The sequence below is a fragment of the Glycine soja genome, chromosome 7 (genome assembly GCF_004193775.1).
Source record: "Glycine soja cultivar W05 chromosome 7, ASM419377v2, whole genome shotgun sequence".
Lineage (NCBI taxonomy): Eukaryota > Viridiplantae > Streptophyta > Magnoliopsida > Fabales > Fabaceae > Glycine > Glycine soja.
Window position 1 is genome coordinate 6354723 of NC_041008.1, and position 12365 is coordinate 6367087.

General features: G+C 32.1%; 2 protein-coding genes across 4 annotated transcripts; one reads left to right on the forward strand and one right to left on the reverse strand.

Moving 5' to 3' along the window:
• Window positions 1–388: 388 nt before the first annotated feature.
• On the reverse strand, window positions 389–2857 carry LOC114418588 (pentatricopeptide repeat-containing protein At2g46050, mitochondrial-like). Its single transcript, XM_028384017.1, has one exon. The coding sequence runs from the start codon at window positions 2648–2650 to the stop codon at window positions 716–718; it is 1935 nt and encodes a 644-aa protein (XP_028239818.1). The 5' UTR covers window positions 2651–2857; the 3' UTR covers window positions 389–715.
• Window positions 2858–4518: 1661 nt separating this feature from the next.
• On the forward strand, window positions 4519–8902 carry LOC114418421 (probable E3 ubiquitin-protein ligase RHB1A). 3 transcript variants are annotated; one of them, XM_028383744.1, is made up of 5 exons: window positions 4519–4706; window positions 5248–5424; window positions 7415–7787; window positions 7911–8020; window positions 8237–8902. In XM_028383744.1, the coding sequence occupies exons 2-5, from the start codon at window positions 5362–5364 to the stop codon at window positions 8264–8266; spliced, it is 576 nt and encodes a 191-aa protein (XP_028239545.1). In that variant the 5' UTR covers window positions 4519–4706; window positions 5248–5361; the 3' UTR covers window positions 8267–8902. The 3 variants fall into 3 exon arrangements, with proteins under 3 accessions (XP_028239545.1, XP_028239543.1, XP_028239544.1); XM_028383742.1 differs by having other exon boundaries at window positions 4520–4706; window positions 5251–5424; XM_028383743.1 differs by lacking the exon at window positions 4519–4706 and adding an exon at window positions 4732–4855 and having other exon boundaries at window positions 5251–5424.
• Window positions 8903–12365: the final 3463 nt, after the last annotated feature.

The window sequence follows — 12365 nt, forward strand, 5'->3', positions numbered from 1 at the left end:
TAATTTTAGACAAGCATAATCTTCTTCCGCGTACTAGTTCACATGACAAGAAGATGTATCTGAATAAACACCCCAGTTAAGTTTAATCAATTTAATCATAGGTAGTTAATTTTTTTTGCCAAACTCAGTCCTTTACGGGCCTTGGATCAATGGGCCGACCCACAAGTTTTTTTTTAAAAAAAAATTGTTTAATCACATCAACAGTATAACGTGTATCTTTGATTAGAAGTTAATTAACTGCTTCCTGCAGTTGAGAAGTTGATTGCAGATTATCATGATTTTAATTGTAGCTTAGAACAATGACACCTGCAGTTCAAATTTGACGTAGTCATGGCATTAGATGCAAAAAACTTTGGATGCTGCTCTACTCATAACAAGAAATAACTATGGCTGGAACGTTTGCTTAACATGTTAGTTCAAACATCAACATTGATATCCAAATTCTAAACCACCACTTAAGGTGCCCATCTTCGAAGGAAATGTTACTTAGATGTTCTTTATGTACTTTAGTATTGTTCTCTGATCAGAACTAGAGTTTTACTTCGGTAACCTATGTTGGCTTCTAATGTAAATTTGTTACACAAATTACCAAAGTGAAACTTGTATTCTAATTGGAGAACAACACCAAAAACACGTAAAGAATTGCATTTAGATTTTGTTCAATTGGATAATCCATGCTAGTGCACATTATGTAGATCATAGACTGATGCATCCTTCACGAATTCATACCACTTTTTTCCTTCATTGGCCAAAGCAGCATTTTCAATGTAGCATGCATTTCTAAAGCTTTAGGATGTATCTTATCATTAGATACGAATGAATGAACTTGATTAGTAATCTCTATCCAGCTGCAACCTGGGACTCTTGCATCACACTTGTTTCCCATCATTCTACGAACTCTTTCCACATCACTCCAATGTCTATGGGAAGCATAAATGTTAGACATGACTGCATAGTTTACATTCTTCTCTGGCTCTATGGTGAAGAGCTTCTCTGCGGCCCATTTAGCCAGTCCTATATTTGCATGGAGATTGCAAGATGCAACAAATGCTCCTAATGTATTTGATTCAGCTTCCATTGGCATTGACCTCAAGAATTCAAAAGCCTCATTTATAAGACCGTATCGTCCAAGAAGGTCAACAAGGCAGGTATAGTGACCTGAATCAGGAACAATCTTATACACACTGGTCATTAAGTTAAAGTAGTGAAGTCCCTTAGTCACAAGGCCACAATGAGAACAGGCAGAGAGAACACCAAGAAAGGAAATTTGATCCGGAATTATTCCACAAGATAGCATCTTCTCAAACACTTCAGTTGCTTCTTTGGCAAGACCATGGAATGCATACGCATTTATCAATGAAGTCCACGAAACAAGATCAGGTTCTCTAGTTAATCTGAAGCATTTACATGCACTAGTAATGCTACCACACTTGGAGTACGCACTAATCAGAGAATTAGCAACAGATAAAAATTCTTGAAATGATGACTTGACAGCAAAGGCATGAGCTTGCATTGTTTCAGTAATGGCAGAAACATAGCCACATAAACTAATAGTGCTTGAAATAGTCAGTTCATCAGGGGAAAACCCTTCACGAAGCATCTCTCTGAGAAGCTTCATAACCTCATTCCCTTCTCTACGATTCCCATAGCCAACAATAATGGTGTTCCATGCCACAACATTTCGAATCACCATATTATCAAATAGTCTGTGTGCATCCACTATATTTTCATTTTTTGCATACATGTTGATCAATGCACTAGCCACTAAAACATCTGAATCAAATGACAGTCTCAGAATATGACCGTGAACCTGCTTTCCAAAATCATAATATTCCAAAGAATCACATATACTAAGAAGGTTGCTAAAAGTGAACTCATCCCCATTTGCACCATCCCATCGCATCAAGTTGAACATGACAAAAGCCTCTTCTGGTAAACAATTCAAGGCATAGCAAGAAATCATCACATTCCACACAACCAAATCTCTATGTTGAACAACAAGAAAAACCCTCCTTGCATTCTCAACTAAACCACATTGTGCATATAAATCAACAAGAACACTTCCCACAAAACAATCCAAATCTAATCCAAGTTTCACTGCAAAACAATGCAACTGGAAGCCCATGTCAATATCATGAAACTTGACACAAACACCAAAGAGACCATTAAAAGTTGTACTATCTGGAACCACCAGTTCCAACAACATCCTTTTAAAATAAGAAAAGCACTGTTGTTGGTTCGAGTCATTTTCATTTGCATCACCACATCCAACAATACCTCGAATCAGAATGTTCCATGACACAACATTTCTCACAGACAATTCCTCAAACAGTTTCTCCGCATCATCAGCTTCCGTACACTTAAGATAAACACCCAAAATCTGATTTTGCAGGGACAGAACATGGCAAAATCCAAACTTTATCAAATGGGCATGTAGCTGTTTCCCTTCAGGAAGAAGGGCCCTTTTGGCAGAAACTTTGAGGGCATTGGCACAAAACAAATGAACAGTGTGAGGGTCCCTGAAATGGGTTTCATCAGGAACTGGCACAGAAGCTCTGATTATGCTCCATGAATGGGTGCATTGAGTGACAAATGAATAAGGGATTGGAGGGAAACGGAGCTGCTTTTTGAAATGGAATTTGCAGAGCATAAGATGAGATCATGAGAGGCTAAAGCTAAACACAGTTACACTTAGAATTTTCATGTCAGAGATTTGGCCAAGGGTTTAACGGTTTAACGGTTGATGTTTCAAATGTGGAGTCTAGACTCAAACAACAATAAAGTAGTCCAATGAAACAAGATTTGGTCTTTAAGAGCGATTACTGGTGAGATAAAATGCTTACAGTTAACAACCGTTATTGAGATTTGATTTCTTTTCATTACATATGAATATTAATCTAGACTTAAATTTTTAATGGAACAAAACATAGTGGAATATGTTCATAAATAAATCATTAACTAGTTTGTCAAAAAATAAAATCATTAACTTCTAAACTTTTCCTTAATAAAAAAAACTTACAATTTTTTCTTAATAGTTTCAAAGTAAGACTAATTTCAATGTAATCATTGTCCAAGTCGAGTTTTTACTGATTTTCTTTATATATGTTGAAATAACTTAAATTGAATTTCATCCTTGTTGAAATTAAAATGAGTTTAATTTGTATGTATTAAGATTTTTGAGTGTAAAACAAATTAATTGTTGATATGATTTTTAAAGTTATTAATATAATAATCAACTTATTATACATTGTTATAAAATAATAATATAGAAACTTCGTATACTATCTATACGTACGTTTAAAATATACAGATTATAAAGAAAGTAATTTTTATATTTATGATAATAATATAATTTGGTTTTTAATTTTTTATTTTATTGAAATTCTTAGATTTTTATATGTATTATTTGATAGAGAATATGTTTAGTATATAATAATTGTACCCAAAAAAGGACACGAGTGTCAGGGGAGGCTAGTTTTCCTGACTTCCAGAAAAGAAAAAAAGGGGTAATTGAATCTAAATTTTTAGAGGCGGGCCAATTTTTATCCGATTGATATGGAGAAAAAAATTAGTGTAAGGTTTCAAAAATCATGAATTGCTATAATTCATCAAACAATAAAATGAATGCTTGATATATTTAGAATCCTAATAAATGCTTTGTTTGTTATATATACAGTGACTTGGACAATCTGTTTTTTATTCTTTAATATTGTGTCTGGTTTATTTTGTAAGAACATTGTTCTATACTCTTTAATATCATTCTGTTAATTCTCTCTCTCTCTCTCTCTCTCTCTCTCTCTCTCTCTCTCTCTCTCTCTCTCTCTCTCTCTCTCTCTCTCTCTCTCTCTCTCTATATATATATATATATATATATATATATATATATATATATCTAAGCCTATCCAACACGCTACTATAAAATGATCAATGTAGGTGAATAACAATTGAACTCATATAAAAAGATATTGAAAATTGGTCGAATCAGATATTGAAAATTGGTCGAATCATATGATCCGCTGGTAATTCCTTCTAAATCCTTGTTTGAATAATTTTTATGAGTTTCATCCTTTCATCAATTCGAACTAAATAACAAACTAACGAATCAAATTCTTATTTCATCAAAGTCACGATTTTAATTTTTGTAACCGATATAAGGACTAATTTATAAGTATATGAGTTCATTGAATCTAAAAATTTGTTCTTATCTTTTATTCACTTAAACCTTTCTTTACCAAAAATAATATTCATCTTGTTAATTTATATAAATTAAATAATAATAATTTTATAAATTAACCTAATATCATTATTAATTTTATATTAAAAAAATAATTATATTAAGATAATTTTTTTCTTATACGATAATCATAATATAAAAATAACTATTGAATAAAAAATTATATTTATGTTGAAATTGATTATATATTTATAATAAATTTGTTGAGGAAGTAATTGAGTTGACTTTAGCTGTGCAGTTGTACACTGCCAGATTCCAAAGCCAACAAACGACAAAGTTCCTTATGACACAGAATCGAGTGGAGCGCGTAACACTATGCACAACCCCACCAACACAACACAGTAACATCAAAAGTACTGTGTAACAAACAACCAACATTAACCTATGTACACATAATCGAACTTCTCAATTTCACAACCCCTCTCTATCCCTTTTCGTGGAACCCATTTCCCATCTCCCCCTTCCAAATAAGGTACTTTTTTTATATTCCCTAAACAAAAAAAATAAAGGACTGTTTCCCTTTTCCACCGCAAAGTTTAGGGTTTATGCCATCAATTTTGATTCAAATAGGCTTTGGGTACTCATCTGGGTCATGGTGTTTGCTCTGTTTTGTTGTGTCTGGTGATGAATCTCACTTCGTTGTTTGGTTGCTACTGTGTTCTTGTTGATTGTGTGGATTGGTTTGTTGAATGGAAAGTTTGTCTTTTGTTGAAATTTGTATGCTAATTGTGTAGTAACATGTTTTTGGGATGATCATGAATTAGGTTAAGGCATTTGTAACTTTTTGCAACTGTACTCTATAATCTATCTTGTGTAATAAAGACTGTATGCAATTTGTTATGTTATTTATTTCTCAAGATGAAGGGCTTGGCTGTTATACAACAGTGTAATTGAATGTTTCACTTTGTGGTGTTTGCATGATTTTAATGTCATTGATTTTATGGCCCTATGGGATATAAGTTTGTTTCTAATGTGAAATATATTTGTATGTACTCTTCTTTGACTTGTGGTAGCAGAATGAATGCATAAAGTTTGGTGGCATCTGATCCTTTTTCGATCCCAAATAACAGAAGAGAATGAGAGTATCACTGGTAGGTTTGATTATTTAACAGAAAAACGGTTGGAAAATGGGAGGTTGCTGTTGTTCTGCCAGGAAACCTCACCTGCATGGAACGCCAGTGTATTACTATGTTAGTAATTTGCTATCCTCTCTTACCTGATTTGTAGCATATATGGTTGCTTATAAATTATAATAAGCATCAATGTAATAATCTTGCTATTAGTTCTTACTATGAAGCCCTTAACCATTCTGAATAAAATAGATTAATTAATGATGGGAAATAGTGCATATAGTGTATTGATTCTAAGTGGTACTTCTCACCTCGTCTATATTGTATTCTCCTTTAGTTCTTTTCCTTCTGCTAATTAATGAGCCCCCATGTGACTTCAGACAACAACAACAAAAAAAGGTGAAATAAAGGCACTGTTTTTAAGAAACCAAAGAGAAATACCGAAAGGGCTCCAAACTCAGTATAATTTCTTCTCTTACTGTTTTTGTTAGTAAGTTTCATCCATAGAAACTTATATTTTTTTTTTGTACCAATTGCCAAACACTTGGATGGGTCCCTGCATCAAATCAAATAATAAGAAGCAGGTCGGCCAAGAATACTCTCACTTGTTCACCATCTTTCATGCAAATATATACTAAGTTACTTACAGAAAATCAAACAGTGGCTATCAGTCAATCCATTAAACATGCTTACTATCTCGGGAAAAAAAAGTTGGTCCATAAAAACATGTGGTAGATTTAATTATAAAAAAACATTGAATATTGAAGGTTCATTCAGTACTTGATTTCATCTAGTAAGTTGTCCTCTTCAACAAAAACATGTAGGAATCAATTTACGTAATAAAGTCAAGGGAAACGAAAGATACTATAATAGTTCAAGTTCAATCAAGTGAATCTGTTACTACTCCAGTCCTCCTGCAATCTTAGTTTTTACTTCCAAACAGCTTCACTGCTTTATGCCTGTTATCATTGTCATATGAAGGGATAATCAAACTATTTCATTGTCAACTTGCTGTTAAAATGTCTCAAAGTGGTTGCTATTGGTGATCACCCATGTCAACATGTGACCTCTGCAATATTTCATTTGCAAAAATCACTATTTTCATGTTACATTAAGTCTCATATAAGGGGTTTGATTATGACTAACTTTCTTAAATGCAGGCATGCATCAAAGTTGCTGCCAGATTTATTTTTCATGTTACTATGGACTTTGGACCTGTTTTATTTTTATTTTCCTTTTTTATAAAATTTTTCTCATAGAGCAGTGAAGTGAAAATCAGTAGTTAAATTTGACTAAATAGATGCTTACACAAGGCAGGGAAGCATTTAGAAAGATAATCCTTGGTGTTGTGTTGTCACTTAATTGAAAGATCAAAAAGTTTCCTTAGCAGTCATTGCTTGAAGGGATGAGAATGATGGAAGAAAGTTGACCAATGAGTAATGTTATGGAATTGACAGAAATTTAGTTCATCATTCACACGTTTGAAGTGAATTTTGGAAAGCTGCACCTTGGGTGAAAAGTGGGGGGAAGTTGTGATAGGATGCAAATTAATGAAAGATTAGTAAAGATCCATATCTTTTCTCCCTTTTTTATTATTTAAATAAGTCCTATTTTATTATTTGTTTTAATTTCTTACAAAGATTAAGTGCAAGAAAGTGAAATAAAATCCATAACTGCCTTCATATTGATAATTTCTATGATTGGACTTGGCTATTGGTAATGGTATGTTGAGAAGAATGAGTATGAGCAAGCAACTTCATTGTTATTTTGCAATTTGTGAAGATTTCTTAGGAGGTTAAACAAAAGTGTTCTAGATGGACTCTATGCAATTTATAAATTATAACTCTTTCCGTAGTATCCGTGGCTTCTTTCTCTCTAACCTTAAGTAAGAGAAATTCTGCAGCATTTCCCCATGCATGAATGGTCCGGTGGGGGATGTCAAATGCAAAGATGGCTGAGTTTTAGTTTAACTTGATTGTTTTCCTTGCACTCTTTGAAATCAAGTGTTGCATGAAATAGGGGAAACTATTATTTTTCCTTCTCTAGTGTTTTTGATGATGGCATAACATAATAACATATGATGCGATATCTAAAATACTCTTGTTTTCAGTGCCCACCAACTTTAGAAGAGCATGAGTCTTTAACGTCTAATGATGGTACGGCTACGTCACTCACTACTGGATTGCTGGTAGGCTTGAACCTGGAAACTTCCACACCTGATACATACCATCCCCCTCCTGCACCTCTACCTTATGATATGGTCCTGGGAGGTCCAGCATCAACAGATTCTGAATCAGGCAGAGAAACAGTTAGTGGTAGTAGCTTTGAAACATTAATTACATGCAAAGATCCTGAAGAATCTGACTGTAAAATTAAAGCTAATTCAGCACCTATATCTCCAAGCAAGGCTGGATTGTCAAAATCTAAAGAATTTCATGCATTAGTAACAGAAGAAGAGGACGGCTGTCCAATTTGTCTTGAAGGTTAGTAGAACTTATCTTTTAAAGTCAGATTTTCCATGTTTCAGTTGAGGGATCCGGACCAATAAGTTCTGACTATCTCTGGAAACTATCCTTTGATATTTTTCTTTTAAATTTTTAATGCAGAGTATGATGTTGAGAATCCTAAAACTCTGACAAAATGTGAACACCACTTTCATCTGTCTTGCATTCTTGAGTGGATGGAAAGAAGTGACTCCTGTCCTATATGCGATCAGGTTTGGCTTTCTGCATCAATTCCTTCTTAACTATATAATGAAAAGAGGGTGGTTTACTTTTGTGCATTTTTTTTAATGAACTCTAGCAGTTCCTGTTAATTAATGTGTATTATTGGTTATTGTTGACAATAAAAATACCATCTTTCTGAGCATTTTTATCTTGTTTACCAATTACACAGAGCTATAGTGAAATACTTTTTCCTTCTGATGTTACAGGAGATGATATTTGACCAGACATTGAACTAGTTCTGTTGTTTAAAAAAAAAAAAAAGAGCTTGCTAAATGCGTGAAAGGTAGATGAAAAAAAACTCATTGTTTGATAGCTGGTTAGAAGATAGTACAAATTCATTTTCAATTCCTAGAGCATTTAAAAGGTCGTTGTTTTAATGGACCCATTCGTTGGGCATACAATCTGGGAGAAGAAGAATGAGAAGGTTTTGACAGAATGCTACACCACATTGCGTGTCTCTTTGAGTGCAATTTCTCATGTTGGAACTTACCTATCATCAGTGAAAGAATGCAGCTTTTCTCAATAAGAAGAAATTCATGCTCACGGAATGGCTTCCACTCCCCCCCCATGTTGCTTTGCTGCTCTCTCTCTCCATTTTCTTGTACAAATTTCTCAATATCTATTTGTTTTTCTATGTTATTTTCTTTGTGTGAGAAAAAAAAAATGCATACTGATCTTGTAAATCAAGTCTGCTTTACATTTTGCCACATTTTCAATGTATATTGTGGTGGATGTTGTTGGGGATCCCTTCTTTTGTTGTATACACTGAACCCCTTTATTTTAAATTGAAATTTCTTCTGCTTGGTGGCAAAAAGGGGTAATCGTGAGCATTGTTAATCTATGTAGATTCTGCTGGTTGACAGTGAACTCAATATTTGTTGTTTTCCTATGGTAGAAGTTGGATGCTGTAAAGAGTAAGCAAGAGGTATTACACATTCTCATTGTTCCAGTTGTCTTTCTCTGCACATGTGTATGGATGGTTGGCTTAGTCTAAACTCCAAAAACTGCACGTGAGTGAGTGAATTAAACAAATAGCACAATAAGTTCAACATGTCAATGGCACCATTAATGCCTCCCTACCCTACTTTCCCAACTCAAATGTTGATTGTATCAAATCAAAGCCATACAACATTTCCATTTTAAACCCCCCTTCTTAAATTCCTTGTCATGGATTGATTATTGATAGAGACCTCTTTCCCTTGTTTAGTACTGTGAACTTCCCTACTTTGCCTACCTTTATTGACAATTGTAACATATGATATAAGAAAACTGTTCTAAACAGAAGTGTAACGGATGATGGCAGTACAGAATGATCCATCATTGAAGTAATAAATGTTATGGTGTGTTTGATTTTGTTTTTAACTTTTGAGTTTTAAGAAATGATTTTTTTTAAAAAAAATTAGAGGAGTGGGTGAAATTGAAACAGTGCAAAAAACAATGAGTAATATAAAACTGACTAGGAAATTAAAAATGGTTTCATATGTTTTTGACTCTTGTAACATCACATGTTTTTCACTTTAGTCCTAATAAAATCTTCCGAGTACAATCTCTATATTTTTCTGTGTTAGCAATATACTGTAGATCTTGTCGTTAAATCGTTTTTTTTTTTTACAAAAAAAAAGTAATATTTAGTCTTTATAAAATTGTGGTTTTATTGGTTTAGTTCTTCAAAATGTTGGAACTAAAACAATTTTCAAAAACTAAAATGAAAAAATCATGATTTAATAGGACTAAAGTCTTGAAAGTGCTCACAAAATTTTTCACATCAGCAACCCAAGTTAATAACGAGATCTGTATTGTTAACAGATAAAAATACAGGGACTAAAAGGCCTGGTAAAATTTTATAGGAACTAAATGTTTTTTTTTTAATTTTAGAAACAGAAAAAAAAAACTTTTAGAAAGTTCTCTTGTTAAAAAGAAAGTAATTTTTAAAAATAGGAATCAAGGACACCTTATTAGTTGTTGGCAGTATAAACTCTAGCCCACACAGGAGTCTCAAATCTTGACAACCATGGGGGGTATGATAACTTGTTTTGATTGGTTAAGAAAAGACAAAAAAGTAGAGATTGTAAAAAATAAACCTGATGATGATGTTTTGATCATAAAATATTAAAACCTCATGATGAGGTTTTGATAATAAAATTTTAATTGATTGATAAGCATGCGGAACTTCTTGGCTTTCTTCTTTAACGAGAAGATTATCATTAAAACCATTTTTCCAAAATAATGTGGGGCAAAACTTTGAAAATAAAATGACAAGTGAAATTCAAAGTCGTTGCCTAATCAAACCCTTCTTCAACTGTTAGCGAAGCTAGAATTAGCAGCCATAAAACAACTTTCAATGACTTTGTAGCTAGCAATTATGGGATAACAAACAAAAAATTGTAGTCATAAGTCAAAACCTGAATTGATTGACTTCCCTACCAAAAATACCTACAATAGTACTATGAATGGGCCTCCTTGGAGTGGTTGGTTGAGCTGGACTTTGGTGGCAATAACTTACACAGTTACACCTAGTGAAAATTGCAAATAAAATTAACTTTAAAGAATATTATAACTATTTTTTATACTCAAATACTTTTAAAGTCATTGAAAAGGTTAAAAGAATTATATATTCCAAATAAATTAAAATATTTATCAAAATTTAATGTATATAACTTTATTATCTAAAAAAGCAGTATATAATTATATATCTAGCTTTTGGTATATAATATATATATAATTAAAAAAAATTATTGCAAATATTTTGTTTTAAAAAATATTCAATTTTACGCTAACTTGAAATTCTCACTGAAGTGTTTATGAACAATTTTATTGACAGAAATTATTATACGGTAAAAACAAAAATATAAGATCTACTAGAATTTTAAACAGTTCAAATATAAAAAAAAAACATAAATTAAATTGAGTTTATGCATAAAGTTTTAATTCGAATAAAAATGTTATTTGGTAAATTGAAAATTTACACAATAGTACAATGTAATCTTTTAAAATACATGAGAATATTTCAGATTTGAAAAGCTCCAGAAGCTACAGGCTAAAAGGTACAAGGCCACTTTGTGTTTGTGGGATTCATTCAAGCTCAAACTGTAACACACCGAGTGTGTGGTTGGTTTAGAAGAAAGAAACAAAAGAGAAAATTTTCAATTAAATTAGAATATAAGAAGTTTAAGTCTCACAAAATAAAATATAAAATTTCTTTTGTATATTTTTTTTTCTTTAAAACAGACACATCCTAAATACTCTACACAGATTTTGGTTACATTTGCAATAAATAATGTTTAATAAGTTAAAAGAGACTCTTTTTTTTTTTGTTGAGTTAATAAGTTGAAAGAGACAACTTCGGTGAAAATCACCAAAGGCTTCACCGAAGCACCCAACAATAAATGAAGAAAGGTTGCAGATCAGGGAAAAATATATTTCTTTTATCATGTTGCAAAATTCTATTTATTAGTAATTTTCTAATTAATCTCTATTGAGAATTTTGTTGATCACTTTAATGATGTCTTTCTTTTTAGCTACAAAATTAAAATATAAAATTATACTTAAAAATTCAAGTTCAGTTTTACTAAACGTAACATTAATAGAAAAATAGATACCTGCCATGACTAGATGATGTATTGCCCTAATTAATTAGTATATGTTTAGGTTAGTTATTTTGGCATTCAATTTATTTTAATAATTTCTCAAAAATAGTTTTAAATAAAATGTGATTATTTTCCCAAAGTTACCAAGCAGCATGCACAGTCATTTACGCGTTTCTTTGCAATAACTTTTTGGTTTGGTCTTTTTGTTCTTTGTTGGGTTTAACATGCTTGTCAATTCTTCCACTTGTTTCTTTCCCTTTTTTTTAATGGTCCCCTTTCCCTCTGCATGCTATTGTTTTATCCTCTTTTTTTTATTTGTAAATAAAAGACAAGATATTTCATTTCGTAAAAGAAATGTTATTTTTTTCCTCAAAAAACCTTATTTTAATTATTTTTTTCCATTCCTACGTTGAAAACAGATAACTTGATGAGTGAACTTCAGAAGTTGTCTGCCACCACCATTTCACTCCAATTTGTCTTCTTCCCAAATCACCCTCTTCTCTGCATTTTCCTTCACTTCTTGCCTTGCCTTTTTATTTCTTTGTTTTTTTTATTGAGTTTTATTCCAATAAGGTTTATGTTATGATCATAAATAAAACTTCATGCATTATCGGATTCAGCTTTTCAAATTCGTTTGAGTTACTTCGAATAAAGGGGCAAAATATCATTATTTAAATCAAATATTCACTTATACGCGAAACTCTTTAATTTAACATATTAATTTTGAAAGCTCTGAAATGTGAATTGT